At 39.4% G+C, this 18,718-nt stretch overlaps 1 protein-coding gene across 10 annotated transcripts in view; it reads right to left on the bottom strand.

Moving 5' to 3' along the window:
* BABAM2 (BRISC and BRCA1 A complex member 2) overlaps positions 1 to 18,718 on the bottom strand; it is a 576,872-nt gene that overhangs the window by 204,256 nt on the left and 353,898 nt on the right. For all 10 annotated transcript variants that reach the window (XM_032172579.2, XM_032172582.2, XM_032172577.2 and 7 more), the window contains one exon: positions 9,192 to 9,301. In XM_032172579.2, the coding sequence (XP_032028470.1) occupies positions 9,192 to 9,301 (110 nt within the window). The remainder of the gene's footprint in view (positions 1 to 9,191; positions 9,302 to 18,718) is intronic.

Here is an 18,718-nt window from a genome sequence, read left to right as displayed (position 1 = left end):
CCAAGGAAGTGACAGGGATCAAGCTCTGTTTTATTACGACTAATCTAGCAAAGAATAAGATACCTAGAGGCTTGAAACAGGCTGGGGCAACGGTGAGGAGATGAACATGAGAGACGACATGCAAGCAAAATGAACTGGCAATTGATTAGATATGGGAAGCAATAGCAAGAGGTCAAAAATAGGATGTCTGGGTTTCACGGCTAGGGTCATTAGAAGGAGGGTAAAGCCATTAATGAAAATAAAGAACATGGGAGAAGTGTTGATTTGGGGGACAGGAAGACAGGAAGTGTTAGATGATAATTCACACTTTAAATATTAGATATGAAGATATAGTGACTATTCTAGCATGAGACAATATAGAAGACATTAAAAATGCAGAACTGAACTATAGAATATAGATGCTTAAATGAGGTTTAGGAATTGGCTTTAGGGGAAGGTGCGTTCCTCTCTAAACTATATTTAAACTTTTTATGCAAATATATTTTTCTGGGGTGAAGTCTATGGCTCTCATTAGATTTTCAAAGAGGTCGGTGTCAATCTGCTGTTCCTTTAAGCATACTGTGTCAACTTTGGTTACTGTTAATCTCTGGTGTTGTACAGTTTCCTTATGATATGTCTAGGTGTCAATTTCTTTTTATTTGGCCTGTTTGAGATTCACTGGACTTCCTCAATCTGAGGGTTGATATCTTCCATCAGTTCTGGGACATCCTGGGGGCATTTTTCTGTCTACTTTCTGATTTCTTTGCTCAATGTTTTTGTTAACTAGCACTTTGCATCTCACACTTTCCACTGAGGAATGTTTTCCTACTTGTGAATAAATATAAATGAACAGCAACTGCGTAAAACAGTAATGATCGGTGTGAAAAGCTTTGCTGTTAAGAAATAGTGTTAAACTGGAAATCATGAATTTCTCATCTTCACGGCAGAAAAAAAATCTGCACAAAACCCTTGAGATGTTTTGCAGAAAGGTGCTAGGCCTGATTTTTTAAATGAAGATATAGTATATCATATAGCTTTAGACTAATTATTATGCTGTAGAGAGGAGTATAGCATTTAAGAGAAACAAGGCACAGAACTTCCCCAAGACTCAAAATAAATTTAAGACAGAACTTAAGGGTCAAACAAGTTTAAGAAACATATACCAGTGAGATTTGAGTTATCACAGATTTATATACATCTTCTTTCTAAATGTGTATTTTCTGCCTAAAAAGGAAGCTAGATAAAAACACTGAGATATCACTAACTTAAGTGGCTAGGGAGGTGGGAGTTCTACACCAGAATGTTTCCAAAAATATGACATTTTGGGGCTGATTGATTTTCTCCCCCAACTAAATTCTGTTCTGGTTCTTTTTTGTAATATTTCAAAGCAAAGGCTGAGCTCTTGATCTTTTGGGAGGCACAGGCAAGACAAAAGGCCAAACTCACTAATGAAAACTTGCTGAACTTACTTTTCAGAATTCCATTCTAAGTCACGAAGAACCCTTTTGGCCCTGCTCCCAGACTAGTAAAACGAACATCTCAAGTCCCTAGAGGATAAGACAGCTCTCTCTACCAAAATCAAATACATATCTTCTCCTGAGAGCTGGCTGTCTTAGCATGCTCAGGACTGTCTATTTATCAAAGGAGTAAAGAAAAAAACTTTCCAGGAGCACAATATTTATTATAGGATTATCTCAGTGACTCAAGAAAACATGAGTAAGGCTAAATTAAACCATGTTTACTATTACGTTCTATTACTTAAATCCTGACACAAAATCAACCTAAGAGATCTGGAAGGTCTCTTTTTTGAGATGACTGATATGGATTTTTTTTCAAGGCAAGAATTTTTTTCTTTAAAATCTATATCTGTTAGTTATACAATTTTTCTCATTGTTCTAAAAATATTTTAAGCATCTAAAATGAAAATTTTCCATTCTGTTAAGATATCAAATTTGGTGGTAAATAAAATCACATATACCGATATATTGAACTTGCTTATTGCTTTTAAAAAATGTATTTGATCCCATTTATCTGAATTTAATATCCTTACTCATCCATAATTTTAAGTAGTATTATTTTAATTTTCAGTTCCCCTCACCCTTTCCCTAGGTCCTTTAGCCAAGTTTCACTTTATCCCAGCCGTTGTAGATCCCAGGCTATCCAAATATTCCAAGAGACCATGTTTGCTGCCAGGCACGCTGTGGGGTAAAGGCAGGGGAGGGGAGGCTGGAGACGCCAACAGGACTATACTAGGTCACATAGGTCACAGAAGATCAAAGTCATATTCCACCTCCAGGATTCAGCTGATAAACCGCTCTTACGAAATAGGGCTCCACCTCTCAGAAACATGAACAGGCGACCATAAAGGAAAGTATCCTCCTGGCTAGCCACAAGGCACAGCCACAAGAAATGACTGTGAAAACCCACCGCCTTAACATGCACATAGTGTCACAGCTTTCTGCCTCTCCAGCCAGACCTGTCAATGGAGACTGTGGCTGAGCTTGGGCAGGGGCCTGGCTAGGGCCAGCTTGGCCAGAGATGGGCTGTGGCTCACCAGCCCTCAACTGATGGAAAACAGGCCCAGGCCTTAAAGAGTTTAGAGTCCAGGGAGGCAATATGACAAAGGAGGCACAAACACAGAGGGAAAAAGTGTGGTGCCATTGGTGAGGCAGGCAGCGGTGGTCAGGAAAAGTTCCATGGAGGAGGTAATGATTGAGAAGATCTAAGAACATGGGCAGGACTTTAACAGACCCTGTGGGGGAGGTAAATAAATTCAATGTTCTGATCTAAGGAGTAGCCTGAGCAAGGTATAGAAATGAAAAAAACACAAGGTGTGTTCAGGAAATCACAAAATTCTCAGTTTGACTGGACAACAGGATACACGTAGAGTCCAGCCTAGGGTGGAAAAGCGAACAGGACTGTAACACAGACTCTGAATGCCAGATAGAGAGCTGTGAATTTACTTTGCTTGGCAACGGAGAGGCATTGAAGCTTCTCAGGAAGGACATTACAGGACTGGAATTTACTTCAGAAGGACAGTGACAGTTGCACATGGATAAACTGAAATAGGAAGAAACTAGAAGTTAAGAGCCCCTCAGGACCCATGGCAACTGAAAGACTGAACTAGGTAATGACAGTAGTAATGACAAGACTCAGAGACGTTGTGGAGAGTGGGTTTTTGGTCCAAAACAACTGGCTGGCTAATAGAGGCGTGAGGTATGGTCAATGCCTTTAAGATGTACCACCTGGGCACCAAGAAGACAAGAGTGTCATGAATAAAAACAGGCTGTAAAGAAGAAACATTAGCTTATTGGGGGAATGATGAGTTTAGTTTCAGGCCCTTTGAATTTGAGGTGTCAACTGAACACACAGATATGTCTATCTAGTGGTTAGAGAAGCAGATCTGTAAGCAGGGAGAAATGCTGAGATTAGAAATGGGGATCTGGGTGTCATCCACAAACAGGCAATGCCACAAAAGTGTCTAGAGATGTTATCACAGGAAGCACAATTTAGCATAATTTAATGGGTTGAAAAAAGGAAGGAGTAGCATGAAGGAGACAAGGAGGGATCTAAAAACTCCAAGTTATAGAAGAAAAAAGCTATATTATAAAACACATGATAGGCATACTATCATGAGGATCAGATGGGATGGTAAAGTGAAAAGCAGTTTGAATATTTTAAAGTACTAAACAAATACATATCTGTTATCGCTACAGTATCGCATATTTAATCTCTAGAAATGCCAGGCTTTCCATAATCTTCCAAAGCTCCTTCTCCACCAAGTCAAATGGAAATGTGATCTCCCACTCTCTTGAACTCTTATAGCACTTAATAAGTATTTTCTCAAGGAGCACTAACTAAGCATCAACCATGGGCCAAGCACTACAGTAGGGCCTTTCTCATTTACCTCCCCACTTGGAGTAGATGAAACTGAAACTTAGATTTATTCCTCTTCACAGAAGATGAAATGAAGCTCAAAAACGTTAACTTAAGCCAAGATTGCCAGCCAATAAGTGAAGGAACAGGGGGCTTCTGATGCCATGTATTAATATGCCTTTTCTATTAATCCACAAGTCACAACTTGCCATATTTGTTCTGATCTCTCTTACTTTAAGGAAATTAAGGGGGTGAGCCACATTTCATTTATGCTGACAGCCTCTGAAGCACCTAGCAAAGGGCCTCCCTCACATGTGGTCGTTCTGTTGCCTGAAAGAACAAACATGCATATTGCAGGTACACAGGCCTCAATAATAGTGAGCGTTTGTGGGCTGGGAAGTTTTGAGTACTCATTTCCAAGGCAGATGTAACTTAACAAAAAGTTCTAAAAACAAATTCTGTACTTGTGAAAGATGCCACCTGGTCTGCCTCAGGGCTGAAGTCCTCTTTTTATGCACAGAGTGGGAACAGCACAGGGAATGAGGAAGCTGGTTGTTTTTAAACCACTCCCACAAAGTGGCTCAAGCCAAGAAAAGGGCCCACACCTTTCGGGGAAGAGTGCTATGCAGACTCTCACGCCCATTTAACCTTTGGTTTCACTACTACAACTGCCAACAGTCTGGGGAAGAGGGAAAGGTAGAGCATGTTTCGCGCCAGCTCTGATGATGTAACCTTAATCACAGCTTTTCTGCCAGGGGGAAAAAAAGCAACTGGTTTAGAAACTATTTTTTCCCCTTTTCTAATATTCAACCAAAATCTAATTTGCATCACTGACTACTAGCTTTTTTTTTTTTTTTGCATAACTCACCACTGACTTTTTTTTTTTTTTTTTTTTTTAATTAACAGAACTTACTCGTGTCTAATTCAATGGATTGGTTTTGGTTCCTTGGAAAACAAATGTATAGGGCGAGAAATATGTTTATTTCATAAACGTCCCTTGTGCAAGAACACAAAGTTCTTCTCAGAAGCATTTACTCTGCAAGCCATAGAAATGCGCAGTGGGAGACCGGTAAACAATATGCATCTAAGCATCATAAGGGCATGCAGCCATGTGCGGCAGGGCTGCCAGAGACACCAGACAACTATTCCATGACCCTGGGCAAACAGACTTCAGAAGTGGGATCACATTTCAGAGCTTCATCAAATTAGAATACATTTCAGAGTCTTCTACCAATGAATCTGACCAATGCTCCCTTTTGTCACGACTGTCTAATTTGTAGTCTTTTTAGGGTACAACAAATCAATATTTTTTCCTACATATAATGACAAGACCCAAAAGTAGCCTTTTTCTTTTCCAATTGCTGGGAGTAGTTAACATGAGTATAATATCTTTGCCTACTTCATGGACAAGCTGGGACAGAGGAACAGTCAGACTGGAATGGGGTTCTTCCCAGGCCCACGATATCTCTCTATGCCCATGGAGGAGATGGTGGGAACGCAAGCCTTCTCTTGGTAATTTTTACCCAGTGTGGATGGGGCTAATGGTCTCCCCTGAGCCTCTCCCTGTCAAATGCACTGCATGGGGCTTGGGACTTCCTAGAAAGAGCCATAGCAGAAGCCAAAAGGAGTACAAGCCTCAGCTAGGGCAAGAGCTTGACATCGGCTTTGGGCGGGTCCACATGGGATGCTTTTCCCATGACTCCTGAAAGAACTCTCCAAGTCTGAGTCGAAAATCAATGCTTGGATAGCTAAGAGTTGACAAGATAGTATAAAACACAGAAAACAAATGAGAGCTTAGCACAGTCAGCTCTCAAAACCTATCCCATGACTATGGCCTTCTTGAAATGGCACTATGTCTGTTTTATTCTCTGAACTCTGGAAGAATTAACCAAAAGTATTAATAACTTTAGCAAATATCTAAGCCCTTATAGAAGTCATATCCCAAGTTTACTTCTTTTATGTTAATCTTTCTCTAAAACCTCATTTTGAAAACTTCTACTTAAAGATATAAGAATGTTTGGTAGTTTGTTTTGGTATTATAAACGTAGTTCTACCAAGTGAATTTTTAGCAACCAGGAAAAGTATAAAACCTTTCAGTGAGGCATTTTCCAATATTTTGGTGACAACTACTTACTCACCTAGAAGACTGCCAATTAGGCAATTGATAACTGTGTATTGCATGTATGCACGGCATTAAAAAAAAGACTTGTTCCTCACCTCAGTGAGTAGTTTGCAATTCAGCAAAAGATTTTTAAAAATCCTTATCACCAATTAAAGCTATGATGGGTAGATAATATAAATATAGATTATAAGATTAATATAAATTCAGTGTTACAAAGAGCTCTGGGGAAGGCTAGACTAACTGTCCTCAGGGAAAATGGTTGGTAGAGACGGCATTTGAATAAGGCCTTAGAAAAACTATAGTATTTCAACAGGAAGAGGGGGTTAGAGAAGGGCCTTGTACATGGAAGGAGCAGCTTTAGCAAAGGCACAGAGGCAAGAGAGTGCTGGCAATATAAGAAAACTTCAGTGCTCAGGTCTGGCTGAAGGAAACAGTATATGAGGGGAAGTAACCGAAAAATGATCTAAAAGGGTATGCTGTGGAGAGCTCTTAACATAAAATAGAAGAGGCCGGGAGCGGTGGCTCACGCCTGTAATCTCAGCACTTTGGGAGGCTGAGGTGGGTGGATCACAAGGTCAGGAGTTTGAGACCATCCTGGCTAACACGGTGAAACCCCATCGCTACTAAAAATACAAAAAAATTAGCCGGGCGTGATGGCGGGCGCCTGTAGTCCCAGCTACTCGGGAGGCTGAGGCAGGAGAATGGCGTGAACCCGGGAGGCGGAGCTTGCAGTGAGCGGAGATGGCGTCACTCACTCCAGCCTGGGGGACGGAGCAAGATTCCGTCTCAAAAAAAAAAAAAAAAGAAAGAAAAAAAAGGGAGGAAGGACATGAGAGAGCTGGACTTTGGAGATAGGAAAAATGACTTTTAAAATATACCCTTCCCTAATCATTTCCCACACATCTTAGATTTTTAGAGTGAGACTATTTCATTAGCAAGTTTATTTGCAAATTAAGTGCAGTAACTTCCAAGAAAAACAACCTAGCTGCTGGAACAAATGTTTTTCTGAGCTGGCAAATTATTGCCTGCAGCTTAACTAATATTGCCCACTTCTTGCGATTGTTTCATTAACTCTTTTCTCATCACCAAAGGACCTTTGTAATTTCACTCATTAGTTACACAATGAGTGGCTGCGCTAGAACTGGTACATGCTCCCTTATTTACCCATCCTCTCCTTTTCTGCCCCAACTTATCCCTGCTAAACACTCGTTCTTCTCCTATTAACTGTATCAATAATAATAACATTCATGGCTATTACTTGCTGAGTGTTTGCTGTAGTGCCAGGCACTGTGATTAATGCTTTATGAACAGTATTAATATAATCCTGAAAACAACACTATGAAATAGGTATTATTATGTCTATTTTATGACTGAGGAAACAAGCTCAGAGAAGTTACATTTTGTGCCAGCTGGTGAGTGGCAGGAACCAGGTTTAAACCAGATCTGCTTGACTCAGAGCCCTTGCCTCATGCCACGTCATTCTACTGCCTCTGGTATCCACTGATCACTTACTAATATGGGTCAGTATTTTCAACTAAAAAAATAATAAAACTCTTTGGGGCCAGGCACTGTGACTCATGCCTGTAATCCTAGCACTTTGGGAGGCCGAGGCGGGCGGATCACCTTAAGTCAGGAGTTCGAGACCAGCTTGGCCAACATGGCGAAACTCGAGACTGAAAATACAAAAAATTAGCTGGGCATGGTGGCTTGTGCCTGTAGTCCCAGCTACTCGGGAGGCTGAAACCCAAGAATCACTTGAACCCAGAAGGTGGAGGTTGCAGTGAGCTGAGATTGCACCACTGCACTCCAGCCTGGATGACAGAGTAAGACTCTGTCTCAAAACAAACAGACAAAAAACAACAACAAAAAAAACATTCTTTGGGAGGCCGAGGCAGGAGAATCACTTGAGCCCAGGAGTTTGAGACTAGCCTGGGCAATAGAGCGAGACCCGGTCTCTACAAATATAAAAATAAAAACATTAGGCATGCATGGTGGTGCCTGGAGTCCTAGCCACTTGGGAGGCTGAGGTAGGAGGATCACTTGAGCCCAGGAGGTCAAGGCTGCAGTGAGCCATAAGCATGCCACTATACTCAAGCCTGGGTAACAGAGTGAGACGCTGCTGTCTCAAAACAAAAATTAAACATTCATTGAGTGCCTGCTGCTGTAAAATCCTGTTCTAGGTGCTGTGTCAGATATATAAAAAAACAAGAGAATGTCTATAGATTATTGATGTTCATAAGCTCCCAGATTTGAGTATAAACAGCTGTGTCATATTGGTTTTTAAGATGATGTGTCCATGATTTATAAATTAGAGCAACTAAGGTCAGAAGGGGTAAAAATGGCTCAGTATTTTTACTAAGAATGCTAGATAGTGACCACATCTACTCACAGACAGAAATCAGCCAACTGTGACTAAATGACTCACAGAGAATTTTAATAATACATTTCAATCAGAGTCTGTAAAAACTCTCTCTGCTGATGAAAAATCTGTCCTGTCAGAAGTTCCCAACCAAATCTGCTTATAATCCATTTTCAATGAACCTCAGCTTCCTTTGAAGTAGAATAAGCCACTGAAGCATTTCACCCACAATACTCACACTGTGAATCCAGGCGTTACAAAATTCATTACTGACGAATAATGTTACTTGGTTAGAACACAAATGCAACATCAAACTACTTCTGCCATGTAGCCTGAATGTTGTGTAAAATTATACACAGCTATTTCAATGCAGCAAAATAAAACGTTATCTTTTTAAGCTATCTACTTTTAATATTAGCTTTACTAACTTCTGACTCAGTTTTTGCTAAATATTTTAAAGAGGCTAGTTACGTTTTACAAATAACATTAATAGTTACAAATAAGTAAGAAATTGGGCCAGATGTTTAGCAGCCCACTGTAGGCTACAACCATTCAAACTCCAGGGAACATCTGGAAGGAGTCTCAATTTTGGACTCAGTCTGCCTATTCCTTTCTCTCTACAAAGGTACAGTATTCATGTCACTAAATGCACAATAACACTCCCCAAAAGGGTGTAGTGGCAAGTACTAACTGCATTTACTCTGCAATGGAAACTCTTAATATGATGAATTTTTTAAGGAAACAAAAGTCAATGAAGAGAAATAAATGTAAGAGTTCAAGAGTGGCAAAAGGAAGAATAAGACATATTGGCTAGCAAGAAGTAGCACCAGGCTACCTAATGTTAATGACACTTACTGCTCAATTCGAGGTGACAAGTACAGCTTGGGGTACACCTGGGTGGCTTCAGTGTCCTCAAAACTAACAGAGAGGAGGGCCACATCTTCTCCAGGGTCTTCATTTACATCCTTAAACAAGAAGTGAAAACAAAACATCAGCACCTGTTCTCCTAACATCTTATTAGTGACAAGCTCACAGTCCACTGGCATTGAAGCCATGACTGTGAGTTACCCTTATTCCACTTTAGCTTAGCTGCTTAGCACATCCTTTCCACACACCTACCCACTCCTCTAGAGGGATGGATTTTAAACTTTCTGCGCAAAGCCTACCACAGCAAAGCGAAAGACCTCCACCTATCTCACTTGTTCCCACATTCAGGGGGTAGGGGGCAGGTAGTGAACCTGGTGGTAACAAAGAATTCAGCAAAAATATAATTAAGTTGCAGTAAACATATTACCATAAACATAATTTATATCCTACAACATCAAAAAACATTAAAATATCCAGTAATTTTCTTACACCTACCTTGACAGTATGTTGTAAGCTATTTAAAGAGCAAAAATTCCCAGGAAACATATCACCATGAAGACTGTCACCATACAAGCAAATGACAAGGGGGTTAGGTACACATCTACTTTGGCAAAATGATAATGGATAATTCACATGTGAATCACAAGACATACATATCTTAAAAGTCTAGTTACAAGAACACTATAAGACAAAACATTGTTGATCCAAGTATGTACCAATAAACATTGTGAGGTTAACCAAATAACATACAATAAACTAAACTGATAATGATAAAACTAAACTTACTGTAATTTATAATTAAAAAGCAAGAATAGCAGGAACTGAATATTATAACCAACTCAAGCCAACGCTGATGATACACTGATGAAGTGTCCTGAATCAAAATTGTGGAATTTACAACTATATGCATGTGCTTTATGATTATTGCCAAGCACCAAGTGTCTGCCAGACTTCTGAATAAAATACTGAATTCAAATTAATCTCGTAGCACACATTGATTTTAATTTGTGAATACCAAATTTTAATAACCCTTTATTTTTGGTTGGTAGTGGCTCCAAGTCAAATATAAAAATTTTAAACACTTAATTACTAAACACTTAATATGTGTTAAACACTTAACATCTTTCACTCATACAGACTGGTAAGAACGGACCTATATTTCTGGATCAGTTCATAGGTCCTTAGGAAGGTTCAGCAGCCACACCAGCAGCCAGAGGGAGGGGTCACACCTAGACTTTAAGACTCATTACTTGGCTGGGCGCGGTGGCTCACGCCTGTAATCCCAGCACTTTGGGAGTGCAAGGCGGGCGGATCACGAGGTCAGGAAATCGAGGCCATCCTGGCTAACACGGTGAAACCCCGTCTCTACTAAAAATACAAAAAATTAGCCGGGCGTGTTGGCGGGCGCCTGTAGTCCCAGCTGCTCGGGAAGCTGAGGCAGGAGAATGGCGTGAACCCGGGAGGCGGAGCTTGCAGTGAGCCGAGATCGCGCCACTGCACTCCAGCCTGGGCGACAGAGCGAGACTCCGCCTCAAAAAAAAAAAAAGACTCACTACTCAGGAGCTTGACATTGTATCTTCAACCTCAAATACAATGTCTTTTGTCTGTCACGCCACCCTTTCTTTTCCTTCATCCTGGGAAGCTGGCCATCACTCATCCTGCTCAACTCCGGAGCCTTCAGTCTCCTTGCTCTGCATTCTCTTGTGTGTATAAGATGGACGAGTGTGACATGTATACACAGGGACAAGAACCACAAGTCTCTCCCATCCTAAAAAAGAAACATTTTTAAAGGAAAGGAAAGAATCTTGCTGAACTCTACAGAGCTCCTTGGATTCTCTCTCCTCTCGCTCCTCCCTTTCACAGACTGCTTGGAAGAGTTATCTACACGCTCTCTATTCCCTTCTCTTCCACTTATCCCTTAGCCCACAATAGCCTACTACTGACCCCACAAGTTCATGAAGACTGTTCCCACCAAGGGTAACCACTAAACACACCAAATGCTTCTCTGTCCTTTTCTTACTTGATGTCTAAACAGTATTTGACATGGGTCACCACTTGCCTCATGAAACTCTCTTTTCTTGATGGTCTTTTCCTGTCTCTTTGGCCACTTCCCTTTCCGTTTTCTTTCTTTTTTAAAAAATTTTAGATTACAAAATTTAGGCTTGTCTTAACAAGTCAAACCATACAGAAGTTTATAAAGTAAAAGCTCTTCCACCCCTCCCTCGCCCCCACTTTTCAAGGTAACCAATATTAACTGTGCGTGTAGGTAGCTTCAAACTACTTTCTTTATGCTCATAAAAACATATACACATTTGCATATAAACAGCTCTTTAACCTTCTGTTTTGTTTTCCCTAATGGAATCATATCACTCTATCAACTGCTTTTTAAATAGCCACATAATATTCCATGGCATGGATTTATTTTTTATTAAACTATTTCCTTAGCAACAAACTTCAGGTTGTTCACAATTCTTGGCCACTTGATAGTGCTGCAATAAATATTCTTTTGTGTGTGTATCTTTGTGTCACTGTATGTACATTTGTGTGTGTGCATCTGTTAGTAGTGGGACTTATATTTTTAAATAGAGAACTAAAACTGAGCTTGTTGGGTCAAAGGTTATGAACATTTTACAGTTCAAAAGAATTTGACAGATTATTTTCTAAAAATTTTGCAACAGGCTGGGCGCGGTGGCTCACACCTGTAATCCCAGCACTTTGGGAGGCCGAGGTGGGTGGATTACCTGAGGTCAGGAGTTCAAGACCAGCCTGGCCAACATGGTAAACCCCGTCTCTACTAAAAATACAAAAATTAGCCAGGTGTGGTGGCACATGCCTGTAATCCCAGCTACTTGGGAGGCTGAGGCAGGAGAATTGCTTGAACCCGGGAGGCGGAGGTTGCAGTGAGCTGAGATGGTGCCACTGCGCTCCAGCCTGGCTGACGGAGTGAGACTCTGTCTCAAAAACTAAAATAAAATAAAATAAAAATAAAAAAATAAAAAAAATTTTGCAACAATTCACATTTGGACCTGTGAGTTTGTATGAGTATAAGCCTGCTTCCCCTCATCCTGAATCACTGGATAACACTGGCTGTTACCACTCTTTTTAAAATCTGGAAAATGGTATCTCCATTTAGATTCAATGAATGAGGCTGAGCAACTTTTTACTTATTTACTGGTCATCTACATTTCTTTTGTAAATTTGCTGATCAAATCCATTATCCATCTTGCTTTAAGGTTCTTAGTCTTTGTTGTTGTTGTTCATTGAGTTTCTTAATCTTTTTCTGTCACATGTGCTAAAGTTATTTTCTCTTTTTGACTTTTTACTTCATTTGAGGGCTCTTCTGCCATCACAGAAAATTTAGATTTTTGCAGAGTGAAATCCAGTCAGTAACTCTGAGGTTCTATAACTGCTTCTCTAGTTTTTCATCTTATATTGTTATAATTTTATTTGTACATTGTAGATTTGTAATACCTCTGGAATATATTTTTAGGTGGCACGATATAAGAAGTATAGCTTTGTTTTGTCTTGTTCTGTTTCTAACTGGGTAAGGAGGGGGATAAATGGGTAAGAGCAGGATCTTAGCACAGTATCTGGCATATGGAAACCACTCAATGTTAGCTGAATGAATAAATTAGTGAACAAATAGCATGTTCATCCCTAATTTTTATTCTCTACATCTAGAGATTTTTCAGGAACCTACTTTACAATTTTTTTTGTCACCAATAATGTCTAGAAACTAAATGCTGGCTCCCTGCTCCTGGCCTTGTTAATACACCAAGTCCTCCAGAACTAGTGACTTTAAAAGGAGAGCCCAGGTCAGGAGTCTGAGCTTACTGATCACTTCTTGCTCTTTTATAGATGATAGAGTATTCAACCTTGAACTTTCCTTTCTGTAAAATGAGAATGAAAATTGTAAAAAATACTTAGGGTCTGCAACAAACAAACTACTCAGTTGTATAATATGACTTTAAAACTCATCAAACATCTAAAACTAAGGTTAAAGCTGAGCTTGAAGACATTCATAGGAACAAATTCATTTTATGATCTAAGTGTAGAAGTAGCCCTGCGTGAGTTAGATTGGTCAAAAAAGACAATTAAAAAAGAAATAACATTTACTTTCAGAAACCTTTCCCCAGTGACTAAGTTTTCTTATGTAAGGTCAAGGCTAGAGGCTATGATTACAAATCACATAACCTTGCAAAAACACACTGCAAAGAACCAGGGGCCACCGAAATCCTTTATAATTGGGGGCTTTATTCCATATGCCTATGGGTAATTTATAATTATTTCCCTTTCTGACTTTTAAACTTTCAATTTCACTACTATTTCAATAAAGAGCGGAAATGCTTAGAGACAATCCTCCAAACAAACGGAATGACCCTGGTTAATATAATCAACATTTATCATCTGGCATCCTGAAAAAAGTACATAAAACATGAGCCTGAATATGAAACTAGTTATTTCCAGGAGTTCGTTTTATATGTTTTATTCCTGTTGGTGTGGCACATGAGATTTCCCCAAAATGGTATTTGATTCCTAATGGATATCTAAGTTTGAATTTGAGTGCTTAAACAAGCCCATAGAATTCCAAAAATACAAATCCCCACAGTGCTGTTTCTAGTTTCTGCAACTCTAACAAGCATGTACATGTGTTCCCTCCCATCTGGGAAATTAGAAAAGAAGCTCTTGTACCATGGTTCTGAGAAGCTAACATTACAGATGATTACTGCAACCACTAATGGCAGCATTTGGAAAACAGGGGGTGGTTACAGCATAGAAGGGGACATTTAAAAACGTACAAGTATACATTTTCAGGGCTCTCTATCTGCACCATTTGAAACTGCAAAAGGCTAAAATGGGAGGAAAGATACCGAATCTGATAAAGCTAAAGAAGAATATTGTTTCCCACCTTTATAAAAGTCTGCCAGGCACTGACACACATACGGTGAAGCAATAATGGCCATGATATTCTGGTGAGATGTAACAGTTGATCTAGCTCAGCCCTTGATTAAAGGAGTTCCTATGGCGTATAATGAATATTCACTATAGGTGAGTTCCTGGCAGGCTGGGAGATTTTCGTGTTCATTTTTGCACCCCCAGTGTCTGGAACATAGTACATACAGAGCAACTGGTGGAAAAAATGGAATTAATGCAGAGATAACTAAAAGAATGAGTAAATGAATGAAATAAACCACTGAACTAGCTTTTCTAAGCAGAGGAATATTTGGGTTTCAGGAGTGACAGTATAAATGATGGAATTAAGTGGAAAATGCTTCCAATAGGGAAGATTCTCAGTATTTATCTCTTTAATTCCTTAAGTCTACGCTTACTTAAGATTTTATTTAAAAAAAAAAAACTCAAGTCTGAACTATGTATCACCAAGGATACACCTATTAATAACAGAAAATACTTCTGGTTAGATCATAATGGTTCATTTATATAACTATTCTCAATGGAGGCTCTTTGCAAATATCAAAAGGGTGTAGAAAACAACAACAATTAGCCTTGGAAATGAAAGTAAACCAAGTACAATTTATCATTATGCTCTACTCCTTTGATATGCTAATTATCCCAAGTAAAGATAGCAGTCATTAAACAAGTCCCTATATGTTGAGAACATTAGTGTCAATATAGGTACAAACTACCAATTAACTAATTGCTGAAAGACATTAGCTGAACCAGAAACACTGCAAATCACAGGTCACATAACAGGACGGTAAAAAAGCCATTGTATTTCTCAATTCAAAAAGGCTTACAATAAAGTTGTAACTGTTACTAGCAAAACCACTCAGTGGGTATATATGGTTATACAGGCGCTATTACATAGTATGTCAAAAATCAAGTAAGTGCTTCTGTGTTTGTTTGTTTGCTGGCCTTGAACTCCTGGACTCAAGTGATCCTCCTGCCTCACCCTCCCAAGTAGCTGAGACTACAAGCATGAAGTACACCCACCTAAGTAAGCACCATTTTAAAATGGTATTAAGCTAGACTCAGAACTAAGTGTAATTCCTCGAGTAACGAAAAACTAGGTCTAGGTAAGTACTTCATCATACAAAAGTTATGAGTTTTGTCGCCTGTCGCCCAGGCTGGAGTGCAGTGGTGCGATCTCGGCTCACTACAAGCTCCACCTCCCAGGTTCATGCCATTCTCCTGCCTCAGCCTCCAGAGTAGCTGGGACTACAGGCGCCCGCCACCACGCCCGGCTAATTTTTTTTGTATATTTAGTAGAGACGGGGTTTCATCGTGTTAGCCAGGATGGTCTCGATCTCCTGACCTCGTGATCCACCCACCTCGGCCTCCCAAAGTGCTGGGATTACAGGCGTGAGCCACTGCGCCCGACCAAGTTATAAGTTTTTGACAAACTATATGCAAATTTGCAAAACAGAATCCTATTTTAAAATATACAAAGTGAGGTTAGTATTTTAGAGGCTCCAATATCCATCAAATTATATAAATTTATATTTTTTAAATCAAGTTTTTTCAAGTGGGAGAGAATAAGACTCTCTTAGGGTACTACCATTCATTTAAGCATTTAACAAAATAAAATATATAGTATGTTACAAATGGTAAAGAGAAAAATTTAAAGCAGAGAAAGAAGATAAGGAATGAACAGGAAATGAAAGTTTAAAAGGGTGCTGAAAGTTGGCTTTATGGAGAATCAGCAGTGGCCTTTCATTAATTCACGGAGATTAAAGATAAAAAGTGCTCCTGACTTGCTATGTTATATATCGGCATATACAGCCCCAATCAAAATTTGAATTTGGGTTCTCCTGGCATAAAGACATCACAGTGTGTTACGGTAGGAATATGGTAGGAACGAAATAAAATCTAAGCAGAAGAGATAGTCAAGAACAAGGAAAGTGATATATGTAAGACCTTGGTCTCACTGCTAAGAGGTCTCTGTCTCATAATGACACTGGTCATTTCAGTAATTAGGTTATTTCCTCTTTATAAACATACTGGGAAATGTACAAGTGCCAGAGAAAGCAGTATAGTCAGAAAGCAAAACAAATCCAAAAGTAAGGGAATGAAGTTGAGCCAAACAGATGAGGAAGAGCAATAAATGGGTCCCCTGTGGCTAAACCCGGGGCTTTACTCCATGAAGGAGGATGTAGCGGCACTGGATTGGGGGTTCCAAAAGCCTAGTTACAGCCTATCTCCAACATATACTGAATTCTTGGTTAAAAATTATCTTGGCATTTTGATATCCCTTATGAAGGCAGCATTTAGTAGAGTTACTTCTGATTTGGTTCCTCCAAATGGAAATGGGAGTAAAAATATTCTCCCCACCTAGTCCAGTCAAAATGGGCCACTCTTTATACATTAGCAGAACTTGACTAACATCTTTGCATTTGCCATTCCCCTTCTTAAAAAGTTCTTTCTGTCCTTCTTTTCTTAATTGGTGTGGCTTTAAATTTAACTCTGATTGTAAATTCACTTGCTCCATTAAGATTCCTTTCACTTACAATCTGATCTATGTCCTCCCTCGGTAGTTTTCCCCATGTTGCTTCATGAATTCCCCATGCTGTTTCAGCAATATATATTTTATATTCCAAATAGATTGTGAATTTCTTGAGGGCAGGGTAGAGATCTCCTTCTTCCTACCAGGCCCAATAATATCAGCTAACATTTATTCTGTGTTTACTCAATAGTCATTGGCTTCCAGCTGTATATGCATTATCTCTAATCTTCGTAACAACTGTGTAAGATGGAACTAATTATTCTCACTTGCAGATGAAGAAACTGAGGCTCAGAGAGATTAAATGGCGAAGATGAGTTTTGAACCCATGTATGCTGACTCAGACCCTAGCCTCTTAATCATACTATATCCTGTAGCATGCTATTGGGCACAAAGAAGAGACTCAGCACCAGTGCTCAAAGAAACGTATAAAAAACTTGGAAACTCACATGCAGGAAAGATTTACTATACATTTACTTGTTCTACATTTAGTTTCTAAATACTGTATGTCCCAAAGATCATGAGCAACTTAAGGAACCATTTCTTCTTCCCTTATTATCCAAGGATAAACGATCTTGTCTGCGCCAGGCACACAGTAGATATTCAAAATAAGTTAAAAGTATATGCTTTATGTGTTTTAATGTCTACTTTTAGAAGGTACAGGGCAAGAAATTAAAATTAACAAATGTATAAAGACTAAAGGCTATAGAAGTCACTGTGCCAAATTAAATGTATTCGCCTGACATCTTTACATGGACTCAGTTAATTAAGGAAGGAGAATGGCTTCTCTGAGGACATCAATGAGGACCATGGCATTCTAAGGTGGTAATATCAACCTTCCTGTAATAATGTACAGTTAGGGCCATTCTATGATTAACTAACTATATTCAGTGAAAATAAGAAGCACTGATTGTCAGGTCAGGAAAAGATAACCGCAGTGTTCTTGAAATAGCTAGTTCCTACAGGGTGAGCCCAGGACACCAGAACAGAGCTGCTGCCACCTGCCCATGTCCTCCAAAAGTGACATCTTGAGCTCATTACTACTAGATGTCACAATACAGAATAGGGTGTTTTTTTTTAATTCTATCTTGCTTATTATTTTCATAAACAAAAATGATTTGACTGCTCTTATTTATGCAGGAATATGCTTGTGAAGCTATACTTATCCTAAATATATTGGTTATAGCTACTGTTTATAAAACTAAATTGAAACACATGTAATACAAACAAATTTTAGGGAGGAAAATCCTGGCTTTTTGAAAATAATGATGATCAAGATTTTGTTGGTCAAATACTGTCCCATCAGTTATTATACCCAACAGACACAGCCTTGAGAATCACCAGCTTTTGAACAGTCATGTATTAATCTAAAAGGTGTGTGAAATGGAGCCCCTACTCTGGAGGCCAGAGAGGTTGGGTGAGGGGAATCCTTTGTAGTATAGCCAGGGTCCTCACTGGAAGCAAATGATGCTTCCTGGCTTCTGCCAACTTCTCTACTCATAAAAGTTTTTAGAGAAAGAATCTGGAGTGTGGAGTTTCCCCTACTGCCCTAAGTGTGCTCTTAATACATTTGATAAGCTTCCTCTGGGCTTACTTAAAGTATCAATTTTTGCCAAGACAATCCTAAGCAAAAAGAACAAAGCTGGAGGCATCACGCTACCTGACTTCAAATTATACTACAAGGCTACAGTAACCAAAACAGCATAGTACTGGTACCAAAACAGACGTAGACCAATGGAGCAGAACAGAGACCTCAGAAATAACACCACACATCTACAACCATCTGATCTTTGACAAACCTGACAAAAACATGTAATGGGGAAAGGATCTCCTATTCAGTATGGTGCTGGGAAAACAGGCTACCCATATGCACAAAACTGAAACTGGACTCCTTCCTTACACCTTATACAAAAATTAACTCAAGATGGATTAACAACTTAAATGTAAAACCCAAAACCATAAAAACCCTAGAAGAAAACCTAGACAATACCATTCAGGACATATGGGCAAAGGCTTCATGACAAAAATGCCAAAAGCAATTGCAGCAAAAGCCAAA

This window comes from Hylobates moloch, unplaced genomic scaffold, assembly GCF_009828535.3.
Source record: "Hylobates moloch isolate HMO894 unplaced genomic scaffold, HMol_V3 SCAFFOLD_13, whole genome shotgun sequence".
Lineage (NCBI taxonomy): Eukaryota > Metazoa > Chordata > Mammalia > Primates > Hylobatidae > Hylobates > Hylobates moloch.
The sequence above is the reverse complement of the archived record's forward strand: the minus strand, read 5'-3'. Positions and strand labels throughout refer to the sequence as shown.